General features: G+C 42.0%; 1 protein-coding gene across 3 annotated transcripts in view; it reads right to left on the reverse strand.

Annotated features, from left to right (window-relative positions):
* PDE5A (phosphodiesterase 5A) overlaps nucleotides 1–9159 on the reverse strand; it is an 83157-nt gene extending 73998 nt beyond the window's left edge. For 2 of the 3 annotated variants that reach the window (XM_083367006.1, XM_083367004.1), the window contains exon 1: nucleotides 8854–9159. In XM_083367006.1, the coding sequence (XP_083223132.1) occupies nucleotides 8854–8954 (101 nt within the window). In that variant the 5' untranslated portion in view covers nucleotides 8955–9159. Of the gene's footprint in view, nucleotides 1–6887; nucleotides 6990–8853 lie in introns of those variants that run through there. The other variant, XM_083367005.1, reaches the window with a different exon arrangement.
* Nucleotides 9160–13732: the final 4573 nt, after the last annotated feature.

Raw genomic sequence — 13732 nt, forward strand, 5'->3', positions numbered from 1 at the left:
CTTAATGAGAGAATTAATCCTGCCATGATTGAATTGATCCATCAGGAGTTCCGCTCCCACCAGCTGCAGTGGTTGGATTCAGATAGGTGAACAACCAGTTCTCTGTGTGAATGCCACTTCCGGGAGTCCATTCTGGGCAACAAAAAATTAGCTACCAGTTCTGCCGAAGTGTTACAAACTGGCTGAATCCCACCACTGACCAGCTGTAATTTGGAAATCATTGCTAAAGGTGGATGCCCTTCATAAAGCAATTTCCAGTAAGCCAACCAAGTGGTGATCAAAGCATGAGTTACTCACACCCCAGCATCTTGGGTTAAGAAGGATTATCACTGGCTACAGCTTCTACCTGCTGTTTAAGCATTAGCCATAAGTCCAAGATAATCTCCCAAACCATCCACAAACTTCTTCAGGGGATCATGGCCTTCTACACAGAAAGTATTGGAACCAATATTCCTGGGTATTTACTGATGTACAACAGCTCAGACCTGGAGAGATTTAATCTGAAATTATTTTAACCTGTTAAGTATAACAAAATAAAATAACTAAAATAACATATCATAGGATTAGCTATACAGGTATTACAACCAGACATATTTTTGTAAATACCGTATTTTCCAGCGTATAAGATGACCCAGTGTATAAGACGACCCCCTACTTTTAAGAAGTTTTTCAAGGTTTTTTGTCTCATACGCCGGAAAATACTTACATGCCCTGCCCTCCCTGTCCATCGCAGAGGTGGTGAAGGCCCGACTGGCCCCGCTGGCCCTCCCACTGCTCCCGCGCTTCTGCCGGCCCCCGAGGCGCAGCGTTTCCTGGGCGGCAGGCAGCGCCGGAGGGAAGCCGCCACCCCGCCACGGCTGGCACCCCTCCTGCTTCCCCCCCCAGGCCTTGAACTTCTCCCATTTGGCGCAGGGTGGGGCAGCTCCGCCCACAGCCTCTTTTTTAGAACTCACGTGCCGCTTCCCTCTCACTGTCGGCCGAGGTGCGCTCGGCCCGGGCTCCCGGTCCCTCTCCCCGGCCGGCTTCCTGCCCTGCCCCTCATGGAGCTGGACTGGGTGTGCAGCCTCTCGGTGTGGCTGCTTTTCCTGGGCAGCCTGGCGGTGCGGCTCCTGCGCTCGGACCTGTTGCTGAGCTGGCGGCTGCTGCTGCGCATGGGGCTGCTGGCCGTCCTGCAGGCGCTGGGCCAGGCCGTCCTGCCGCTGCCCCTCAGCGCCACGCTCATGGCGGCTGCCTGCTGGCTCGTCTTGGCCAGCACCGCCCGGCGGAAGTGCATCCCCGTGGGGAGGAGAGCGGTGCTGGTGACAGGTGAGTCCGGCAGGCACGAGGCCCTCCCCTCGGGCCAAGAACTGACGGGCAGTGCCGCCCGACGCTCCCACCCAGCCGTGTCCCGGAGCTGCGCCGGAGATAGCTCGGTTGCGCGGGGCGGCCTGGCTTTGCAAGAACGGGGACGCTCGACTGATTTGTTTTTTTTCTGGTGTATAAGACGACCCCCCAACTTTTGAGAAGATTTTCATGGGTTAAAAAGTCGTCTTATACGCCGGAAAATACGGTACGTAGCATTCCAATATCACAGGCTAAGAAGCCCAATATATAATCTCTTCACCAAAAAAGAATTTGATTATTTTGTGTCTGTTTTCTTCCTATCTTCTGCAGATGAAACAGGAAGAAGTCAAAAGCATGACATGGTAAAAGGCACCAGCCGCATTGCACTGTAATTTGTGTTTGACAATATACACAAAAACATTCAAACAAGGAAGCAACTGAAGCTTTTATTTAATTTAAGACATTAAAAATTGACAGTTGCCCCAATGGATATTACATTAACCAGAGTCAAATTACAGTCAGTACTAAATTCTTTTTGTATAAAATTATCATTTTTTTTCTTGCCAGCTTTTATTTTTAGTTAAGGTAAACAGTATGATATGTTTGTTAAAGTAAGAACCAAAAAGGTGCCCTTGTTATTCTTGGCCACCTAACAAGTTAGCTTATACGGCTTAAGATCTAATTATGAAGAAGGCAAGAACAGTAGTTTAGCAATATTAAGGAGTTCTCATTGTCAGTATTGAGACAAACGTAGTAAAACCACAGGAACAGAGAAGTCAAGCCTGCAAACAAAATAAGCAGATTTATTTACTCTTCTATTTTTATTGCCTTCGGATCCCATGCTCAAAATATCAGAAAAGTAAAACAAAGCTTAAGAGTTACCAAATAGAAGTTATTCTGAGAGGGAATGATGGATTGTGAGGCTGGAAAAAATTTTTTTTTCTTATTTTAACTCTGGTTTATTTCAACACTGTTCATTAGGAGTGGACAATCCATGGCCTATGGGCTGAATACAAGGATTTGGCTTCCAGGATCCCCCTCTCCAAGGTTGGGAAAGATTGATCTAGGCCAGCATGAGCTAATCTCAAGAGATATGCATTAATAGAATCAAGCTAACCATTAAGTATGTGCATTTATGAAACTAGCTTTCAGGCACAGGCCAACCTTTTTTCCTGGAATTAAAAATTCAGTTCAGTGTGGCTTATTAGAACTTATGAAACATTTGGCCAACTGTCAAAGCAGAAGGAAGAATCTGCTGCGAAACTTCTTAGCAGGAACATATTTGCTTCTCTTGTATCATCAATAGACCCTCTTAGCCTAAATGCTGTTACTCAATCTAGATCCACCTTTAAATCTTCTGATGATTTTTTTTTAAAAATAAACATATACCCTCCTATAGATTTATTTCGAATCCAGGTTTATAGTGGAAGAGGAACAGTTATTATACTACGGAGCAATTCTGCTGTAATTTGGGTTTTTTGCTGGCTAGAGATTTTGAAACAGATTAATTAGAGCTTTGGGGACGGAAGAAGGAAGAATACAGCCAAATCAAATCTTATTGCAAGTCTGAACTAAAAATAGTCACTTTTTTATGCAATAGTTTTTAGCCTCTTGTTTCATTTAGAAACTGCTGTGGACAAACCTATACAAAAGATGGTGGGAAAGATAGGATTCAAATATCTATCGGTTGTACCCTGGGCAAGTCACAGACTTTTAGCCCAATCTACTTCACATGTTTATTTAAACACCAGTCTCAACCTTACAGTTTTTTTAGAAACAAACTAAGAAGTGAACATGCACAATACCCAAACAGAAGTAATTCCTTAGACAAAATTGCAGGAATTTTTCCACCTGTTTGTCACGTGTGAAAAAAGCATGACCATAGAAACCATTGTCAAACATTATTATTTGGAAGGCATATAAAATTGATAGAGATCTTTTGCATATTAGACAGTAGTCACGAATGATGAGCTGCACAGATGCTACATTTGGCTGGAAAATTTCTCTTCCACCATGAAGATTATTCCCGCTGAATGTAAAATTATGTATATGTATATTAATCATCATACAACTTCACAAAGCAACACATAGTTTGTAAACAAATCTTTCATACTGCAAATGTGTCTCTCTCCTGATACTAACACCCTGCAACTCACCTCTTGGAAACATTATAACATTTAAGTTACAAAAGGCTTAAACTTCAAATAACCCTTTAAAATAGGGTTATCTCCTTGATACTCTCAGAATTCTGAACTTTATTGTATACATATGCTGTATTTTAAAATCTCATTGTACTAGCATATTGTTTGGAAAATGCTAAAATTAGGATGTTGCATAATTACATTAACACTAAAGTTTCTAACTTGACATCTTCAGTACTAAAATGTTCTTAATCTTTAATTCTCCAGTACTAAGATAAGGAATTAATCATTTTCTTATTAATAAGAGATTGAATTCTGAATCAGATATTATTTCTTTCAAAGTTTTCAAAATAAAAGTGGTATTTTAGGAATATTTCCCTTTTAAGATCTCAGGATACAAACTTTTATCAAAGCATTCTGAATACTTTTGAAAAAGTGGGGCATAATTCCTTCTAGGTTTTAAGTACATTAACGCTGCATATTGTTATTCATGAATTTATTTTGAGAGCCTAAATCCTAATAATCAACTGATCACGTCTTTTTATATTTACAGTACTGCACATACACAATCTCTTTTGAATGTGTACCTCTGAAAAGTGCCATGTACAGTATATTTATATAATCTGAACTTTAGTACAACTCCGATATCAATGCAATCCCAACTTTCCCTTATAAAACTTAAGCTTTGTGAAAACTAAGTATGACAATATAGATTATCATAACAGCCAAAAACAAAATCTTAAAGCTGTAACAGAATAAATCAGCACTGAACTGCAGTCTTTCCCTCTTCTTTTTATTTCAGATATATAATGAAATTTAGCATTCCTTTGAACTCTTAGGCAGATCAATGATATTTTTCCCTGTTTCAACAGGTATACATTTGCAAAATGAGATTTAAAATTTTGAGCCTTGGTGGAGCAGTGGGCTAATGCCTCCTTAAGTAACACCAGCTGCCTGCAATTAGTGCAGGTTCGCATCCCACCAGGCTCAAGGTTGACTCAGCCTTCCATCCTTCCGAGGTAGGTAAAATGAGGACCCAGATTGTTGGGGGCAATAAGCTGACTTTGTAATAATGCCGCTTGGGGTGTGTGTGTGAAAGCCCTAATAAGCAGGCATATATATAGAATGAAGGCTATTGCTAAGCTTGTAAGCCGCCCTGAGTCTTCGGAGAAGGGCGGGATATAAATGGAATTAAAATAAATAAATAAAAATAAACTTACTCTCCTCTTACAAACAAACAAATAAGACCTTGCTGAATGGACAAAGTACAGTTTCAGTCTAGTTTCAAACAGTCAGGAGAGTAAAAACTGAGGCCTATCACATATATGGCATTATGTTTTGTGTAACCTCCACCCCATTAGAAATCTTTCTTAAAAACATAAAATGATTTATGGCCTTAAAATTATATATTTATGATCCTAACTTTAAAAAGAAATCAACCTAATTCCAAGTATACATAGCTGTATCTATTTGCTCAGACTGCTTTTAGATTCTTATGCTGGAAATTGGTATGGACACAAAATAAAATTACATACATAAGATTGTTATCTACACAGTTTCACACAACAGTAAATAATATTAAAGGATGTGTATTCAAGGAGAAATGCATATGACTGATATGTGAAATTATTTATTTGAAACACTGAAATTTCTCAAAACTGGTATAAATGGAACTTCTCTGATTGTCACCAATAAATACATTTTTAAAAGAATGACATATATACATTGCTGCTTGTACATGCTAAAAAATACTAGCACAAATACTAAATTTGACACTTGATTCTATTGTATAACAGTATAAGGTACACCAAAGTGGTATAATTACAGCCAGGGCTTTTTTTGTCATAGAACACTCAGAACAGAGTTTTGGCACCTTTTTTGGATGGAACCTTGTAGGGTAGGCAAGGTGGGTTATATGACATGTGTGAGTTCACCTTTTTTCTTTTACAAAAAAGCACTGATTACAGCTAATAATAAACAGTTTTCAGTTCAAGTTATCTTTTAGGCAATCCATAGATTAGATGTATTTATTACATTATCTTATTGCCATTATTGCATATACTGGAAGAAATGTGAAATGTGCCTATTTTTAGAAGAAAAGGTATCTATAGTATTTAATATTCATTCCATACAGCTGTAATAACCTAATTAAATATGACAAGTGTGTCCATGAAATTCAGTGATTAAAAATATTCCTCATTAATAAGCTGACATTTCATCAATTAATATACCAATCAAACTTTGCTACCTTAGCTAATATGCATACACTAATAATAGCCATTGCCACATAAACTACATAATATTCTTTGGGATATAGCCACACTGTAGGCATCCAAAGATATGTATAGACAGCATATATACTTATAATAGGGTGCACTTCATATTTAACTGACATCACAACCAAACAAAATCCCTTTTCATGTTTGTGGTTATAACTTGCAAATGTTATAATTTATAATATGTACTATTGTGCATGAAACCAAGGCTCTGGAACATGCAGCAATGGCAAAGAAACGCATGTCTACATTCTAGCTTGTCACAAATTATTAATTTTTAGATGGCCTGCTACTCAGTTTTGATTAATGTATTTTTAAAAGCATACATATGACATTCTTACCACAAAACACCAGCATTTTGCAAGACTGGTTTCGAGTATTTTCATCCTTTTCCTCTTGCTCAGTTAAATTACCCCTCTCCCCAATACCAAATCCTGTGGGACAGTAACTCCCACTGTATCTGTTATATTTCCCTTCAATACATTTTAAATGCTCTGGGCTGGGAGAAACGCCAAATTATATAAAAGAGGGCAGGTTGCTACATAAAGTAAAGTGCTGTAGGATAAGTGTGATACCTATGACAGGTTTTATTCCATTCTGGGTTTTTGTTTTATATCCCTCTTAAGAGAGGGAAGAGGGCATACAATCTGCTTCAATTCTGTTTTCCTTTTTCAAAGCATTGGGAAAAGGGTAAAGACTTCGTTAGCCGCAGATGGGCTTGGGGAAGGCAAGTGACCCGTGCAACCTGCGAGTCAATTATTAATGGGAACCTCTCGTCTTACCACACCATCTCAGATGGAGAGGCACATTGGCGTCCAACTCATTCAAAGCCCATCCATCTCCATTAAGTGGTCGGGAAAGCCAAGAGGGCAGGAGCAGATGGTGGCAGCCGCTGGAGAGAGGGGGAAGCCCAGAGACAAGTCCGGAGGCGATCAGAAAACGGGCTTCGCTACGGCCGGAGGACTTTATTTTGGTTTGCCGCGCTGACCTCTCCCCGCCAAGCCACCCAGGAGCGTTGCTCTCTTTGCACCGCCTCGACCCGCTTTCTTTCTAACGAAAACTACTCGGAACTGAAACCCGACTCCCTTCCTAAAAAAAAATAAAATAGCTGGAAGTCGCGCGAGCAAAATCCTCCGCTCGAAAGTACCTCGTTTTGTCTCCAAAAGGCAGCATGTCCACCTAGAGGTCAAGAAATCCAGGCGAGCTCCTTTGATCTCCGCTTTGGGTTTCTAGAAACTCTACCCGAGCCCTCTTCCCCGTCCCCCAAACCCCACCCTCGCCTGATAACTTCTTGCCCTGGCCTACTTGGAGCCGCTACGGTGCAGCGCTGCCTCCTGGCGGCGGAAGGAGGCAGCGCCTGTTTCGGGATAAGCCCTCACACCCTACCAGGGGTAGGCAACCTCGGCTCTTTTATGACTCGTGGACTTCAACTCCCAGAATTCCTGAGCCAGCTATGCTGGCTCAGGAATTCTGGGAGTTGAAGTCCACGAGTCATAAAAGAGCCGAGGTTGCCGACCCCTGCACCCTACCCTACCCTTCCCTCCCCACAACCAAACCGGAGCTGAGCTCCCAAAAGTACGCCAAGGAAGTGAAGATCGCCACCCCTCCTCACCCCCAGCCCTGCTATCGCACCGCAGCTTCTTAGCCACAGCATCTTTCTTATTGCTCCGGCTCCTCAATTTTCACGAACATCCTCACGGTTATTGCTATCAGCAGTTGCGGTGCTGCCCTGTCTTCTTCAAAAATAGGTGGATCCGCTTCCACGCCCCCAGCCTACTGTGATGCTTTCGGGGAAAAGGCAAAGGTCCCAGCATTTGGCTTTCACAGGTCCACTGCCTTAGCGCATGGAAGCTCTATCTTGACTAGGCGGCTTTAATGCGTTGGCTCTCCGGGGCGGGCTTTTTCCTTCTTTCTGAGCAAGATCGGCGCCCCCAGTACTGAAAAGCTGTAGTCGCTCTCCTTTGCTGCAGGGAGAAGACAGTTACCTTCAAGGTCGATTATTCTATCCAGCAAAATGCTAGTCAGCCGGTGGCGAAGCAGAAATCTTCCTATACTAACAAAAGTTTTTCTTTCTCTAACTCCTCCTTTCCCCCCCCCCACTTTCCTTTTGGTTCTTATTTTTCTTGCTATTTACTCGTTAAGAGGATAGAAGCGTGATGATCCTGCGTTAGCTATTCGACGAAACTGGGATAGCCTAAAATAAAATAGGATTTTTAAGTTATGGTACGTGGCAACTAACAGTGAATTGAATCACAACCCAACCAATTAAATCGGGGTTCGAAACAATCTCTTCTTGCGAAATCGAATTTGGGTCGGTCACCGGGACCAGAGATAACCTGGCCCAACCCAAATTCGATTTCGCATCATATTCCTGGGACACATACTGTATATTTGCCTTCAATCTCTTCTTGGTTTAGAAGCTAAACGAAAACTCGAGTGGCTGTAACGTTAAAAAAATCGGACGGGTTCTCAGCCTTACGAATCTAGAAAATAGTTACAGAGGACTTGGGAGTCGGATTTTCAGCGCATCTGCGGGCACAACCCTCTTATCCCCAGCCAGCAGGCCTCGGGTACCAGCTGCCGTCCAACACATCTGCAGAATCTCGACTTGGGCAAAGGGAGCTTTCCAGGTTCTGCGGAGATTTTTACGAGGACGGCTCCAGTTACTCTCAGCCTGCTCGAGCGTCGACACATCAATGCCGAGCTTTTAAGTTTTCCGTGCGTGGGTATAGCCTGCGCATTTTTTTCTTACGCTCCTGCGAAGTCCCTAACCAGGCGCCGAAGGGGAAAGGTCATGCGCCTTTCAGAGATCTCAAACCGAGCTGGGCACAGAGTGAAAAAAGCTTGCCAAGCGGCCAGCCTTGGGTTACAAGCTGGGAAACCCCCGAGGACTTATTTGCACGCGGAACTCCGAGCCTCGGCACAGAGCGCCTGTTTGTTGGCTGCTTTCAGCTTTGTGGAAAATCCTCGCTGCTGCTGCTGCTTCTCCTTTTCCAAGTAAGGGGAGGGAAAATAAATTGCTCTCCACCCCCTCCATCTCCCAGCCCCGTCTCCCCCAACTCCCGCCCAGCACCGCCCAGAAGGTGCTGCGTGTCTTTCGCTCTTGAACTTACCTGGTGGCTTTTCGAACAAAGTAAGAGCGGGTAAAGTCTCCGTGATCGTCCAGCCACGCTTCCACCGCTTCCTGCGGCTGGGGGTGGCAGCTGCCTTCCATGATCTCCGCCTGCCCGCTTTTGTCCCACGAGGCAGCTGCAAGGCCCGTTTTTGGCCACCTCCGCGGCCGGGGCGCCTCCTCGCCACCGTATTCGCTGTCACGCCCCACGCCCGTCCCTCCCCGCCCCTCCTGGGGTGCCCTTTGGATCTCTCTCGCCTGGCCCGGCTGCCGGGGTTCCCAGGTGCCTGGTCGCGGCAGCCGGCGAAAAGCCAACTCCACGCTTCCTCCCCGGCGAGCTGGGATCCAGCCAGCCCTTAATGTGTAATCCGGCCGGCTCCACCCCTCTCCCTCGATGCCCGCTGCAGCGCTGGCCAGGAGGGACTCGGGCAGCCGCTCCCTCCCGGAGTCCCCGCGGTGCTGCCGGCAAGCAGACGAGCCGTTGCCGCCCTTCCCGCGCTGCCCTGCCCTTTCTCCCCCGCCCGCTCCCTTTTACTGACTAGATTCAAGGGAAAGTGCTCTGAAGTGACATCGGATTCAGAAGGGTTTGTGTTTGTTTTTTTTCTTCCTCCACCCAGGATCTAATTAGAAACACGGGGAACCGGATTTTTAGTTTCACTGAATAAAATACTAAGGTATCGAGTCAGTAAAGACCTCGATAACTCTTTAATCTTTCACAGCTCCAAAACTGTGCTGCTATGGCATCCTTCAAAGCAGTCGCTTATTCTCATCTTAAAAACCTATAATAATATAGTGAAAGGGGGCTCCGTCAAGGCATGTGTCCTATTGCCAATGAACTCTTTTCATTACTTTATTTTTTTTCCCCTGATAGGATCTCAGGAAAGGCTGCTATCCTGCCTTAGAAAAAAAATTTTTTAAAAAAAATCTCTTACTGGATTAAACCCATTTAATGCACATTCCATTTCCAAGAAAATACCAGCAGGATATTAACCCATTAGGAATATTAATATTAATACTGCTAAGTTTGTAAGCCGCCCTGAGTCTTCGGAGAAGGGCGGGATATAAATGGAATTAAAATAAAAATAAAAAATAAATAAATATTATGCTTAGCTATCTTTATAGGAAGCAGTGAAAAAGGCTGTCTACCTTCCTGTTAACCAGAAGAGAGCACACTAAGTCAATTGGGACACCCAAGGCACTTTCCTCTGTTCTTGGAATTCAGTAAATTATCCCATCTTCCCATCTTGTAGCACACCTTTAAAGAAAGAAACATCGGTAACTTGTTCTATGCTAGTGGCTCTATCCCGATGGTTGAAATTGCAAATATCTGTAAGCTTTAGTAATAAAAATTCAGGAGCATAGTGGGGAAAAAATGGAACTAGAATTAAATGTAGAAAGACCAAACTAAACAACTGAAGATAATTTCAGTAAGAGGAACTTGAATTTCAGTAAGAGGAAGTTGAGTCCTGGAAGGGGGGGCGTGGGGGCAGGCATCAGTGCTTGATGGTCTTATTTGGTTCTCTTTAACATCTACATGAAGCCATATATACATATTGTGTGTGTGTATGTATATATATATATATATGTGTGTGTGTGTGTGTGTGTGTGTGATATGTGTGTGTATGTATGTGTGTGTATGTATATATGTGTGTATATGTGTGTGTGTGTGTGTGTGTATGTGTATGTATATGTATGTGTGTGTGTGTGAAGTATTTGTTAAGTATTTTAGAATACCTTGCAAGGCCTAAATACGGGCCAAATCTTATTGCCTGTATCAGCCTAACCTAAGGCCATCCACAGGCTGTAGTCACAACTGTGACAACTCATTATTTGTGTAATTTTTTTTGGATTGCTAACAAAGAATTAATTCTTTGTTAGCAATCCAAATATATATATACCCTTCTGAGATTCAAACCTGGGCTGATTGCACATTAGGCAGTTGTTTTAACCTCTAGGCCACAGGCTCTTTCTCACTTTGTTAGCTGAGAAGCAAGGGAGATATATGTTAAATGTTTGTTAAGTATTTAGATTACCAGGTTCGAAACAGGAAATAAAGATTTGTCCCATGTTTGGGGCCTAGCAAGGTCTGGGACCAAGCAAGTATATTCTGAATGCTTAACAAACATTTAACACATATCTCCCTTGCTTCTCAGCTAACAAAGAGAGTGCGAGAGCCTGTGGCCTAGGGATTAAAACAACTGCTTAAGATGCAGTCAGCCCAGGTTTGAATCTCAGAAGGGTATGGCTGACTGATGAGAACAAATAAGTTTGAAATTTAATTTAATTTAATTTAATAATTTGATTTCTATACCGCCCTTCTCCCGAAGGACTCAGGGCGGTGAACAGGGCAATACACAATAAAAATCAAATACAAAAATTAAAAAAACCATTAAAAAACCATTAAACATCATGCCCATAAAATCAATACATATTAAGTTAAGACTAATTTTAAAAACCCAACCCCATCCCGTCAGACCAGGCGAGCTTGTTCGAAAAAGAATGTTTTAAGATCGCGCCGGAAGGAGCGAAGGTCGGGGGCCGTCCGGAGCTCAACCGGTAAGCGGTTCCAGAGGTCTGGCGCGCCCACAGAGAACGCTCTCCCCCTGGGGGCCACCAATCGGCATTCTTTGATCGGCGGCACCCTGAGGAGGCCCTCTCTGTGGGAGCGCACTGGACGGAGGGAAGTTGACGCCGGTCGCAGGTGTTGCCGTATCGGTCTCCCTTTATTCTTTCTTAGCAAGCCAATAGTTTCTATCTAATTTGTATGATCAGACAGAGTAGTGTACTCTGGTTCCCATCCTTTCAATTTCCTTTCAAGTCTCATCAGGCCACATTGCTGAAGATCTTGTGGTGTTGACTTAGCCAGGGAATACTGAATGGTTGTATTCAGTAGCCACAGGGTGATGAGTGGTTTCCTACAGTTGCTGTAATATTTAACTCATTTGCCTCTACATATAAAAGCTGTAGCATAGAAAGTAGCATTTTTAATAGTTAAATTGTTATAATTTTAATAGTTAAAACCAGTCCTATACATTGTAATTATGCCAAGTAAACTCCCAAATCAGATTTGACAAAATTGCAGGCTACCATCCAGCATGGAGGGTCCACATCTGAGACCATATCTGAGTCATGTTGAGTTATTGCCATAAAGTGTTCTGGTGAGATTTTTTTTTCACAGAGTAGTTCATCATTGCTTTCCCTAAACATCCCCCTCCCCAAATAATTATTTTTTATTTTTTATCAAAGCTTTAACATATATGGTTTTAACTGTGGTTTGCATTTTTATACAAACATACCAAAGGAGCATAGTTATAGAAACTGTCATATTAAAAAGTCTGTAATTAATAATGTGTCTCACCTAGCTTCACAAGCAGGTTCAGTGCAGTATACACTTTTTTGATGTATAGGTACCTCCAAACAAAGCTTTTGAACCAGCCTGAAATTCAGCATTAGACCTCTAATGAATCTACAAGGCTGTCAGAGGTCAAGAACTAAGCCAATTTATTTCTAGCTGGGCTACAATGTATTTGAAATCTCACTGTGATTTTCCTTTTGCTACTCTGTCAAAACAGCTTCTTCCCCTTCCTAATTGAAAATTAGTTGCTAAAATACCTTGTCAAGGTGCCATTTTTAAAAAACAAACAAACATATATTTAAAGAGCAGCAAAGTGCAGTGCCTTGACAGATTCACAATTACCCTCAGCTCACAGCTATTGCTTTTTTCTTTCTTTCTTTCTTTCTTTCTTTCTTTCTTTCTTTCTTTCTTTCTTTCTTTCTTTCTTTCTTTCTTTCCTTCTTTCTTTCTTTATTTCATCTATCTATCTATCTATCTATCTATCTATCTATCTATCTATCTATCTATCTATCTATCTGTAACAATTTTGTAATTGTTGACTGAATGCCACATTTTGCATTTCTGTGATTTGTGGTGATAGTTAGATGCAAGGTGTAGAAATGCTTGTGGTGGTGTCAACATTTTGATGGTTGGTATCAGTGAAGTTAACCACAGGCCAGGAGTGCTTAGGAACTGGGGAGTGGAAATGGTGGCAAGGTAGCAATGCCTTTTATATGCCCTTAGCCAATTGCCCCACCTCTCCAATCAATTCCAGTCATAATTACTTGACTACCATCATTTAATTTTTTATAATCTCCCCCCCCCGCAACCTAATATTTTAGCCCTGTAAGAAATTTTAAAAAGATTTCCAAATAAGTATTATTGCTGCCTTGCTGTTAAAGCAAGAGGAAGAGACTGAATGTCACCAGCAGAGTCTTCTTCAGCCCTTTCTGGAAGGATACAACCTTCGGTATGCCAACTACTATGGGTAATTTTCTATTTTGGCTTTATAAACGGCATCAAGTTATGATTTGTTGTGTCAGCTATCTTGACCATGGTCATAATGCCATGTAAGTCCTAGCCTCTTTCAAAGTTGCCACCAAAGTATAATTTTAGTATAGTAGAAAGTATCATTAAATGCACATAATCAATTGCATTGGGTTATATTAATGTGACCTATATTAAATTTAAATTAAATCAAATTTAACTTTTGTGCCTGACTTCACCTACTTTTTTTGGCCTAGTTCAGGCTCTGCCTGCATTTGGTTCATAGGACCAAGTATGACTATTGGTGCAAAATTTGTTGTACAGTTCTGGCATAAGTCACGGCCACTGAAATTATTAAAGAAAATTGTGGAGCAGCAGCAACAGTATAAATCACACGCTAAGCCAGAGAACAATAGTTTCCAATGCAAATGTATGCAAATGAAATGAAGACAACTCTGATGTTGTTATTCAATTCCCATTTATCTTACTGTATCCTGTGCTTAACATTCCAAACCAATATGAAATGTTTGAAATAATATGCCTAAGACCTGAAAAATAA

The sequence above is a fragment of the Vipera ursinii genome (genome assembly GCF_947247035.1).
Source record: "Vipera ursinii genome assembly, chromosome: 7".
Taxonomy (NCBI): domain Eukaryota; kingdom Metazoa; phylum Chordata; class Lepidosauria; order Squamata; family Viperidae; genus Vipera; species Vipera ursinii.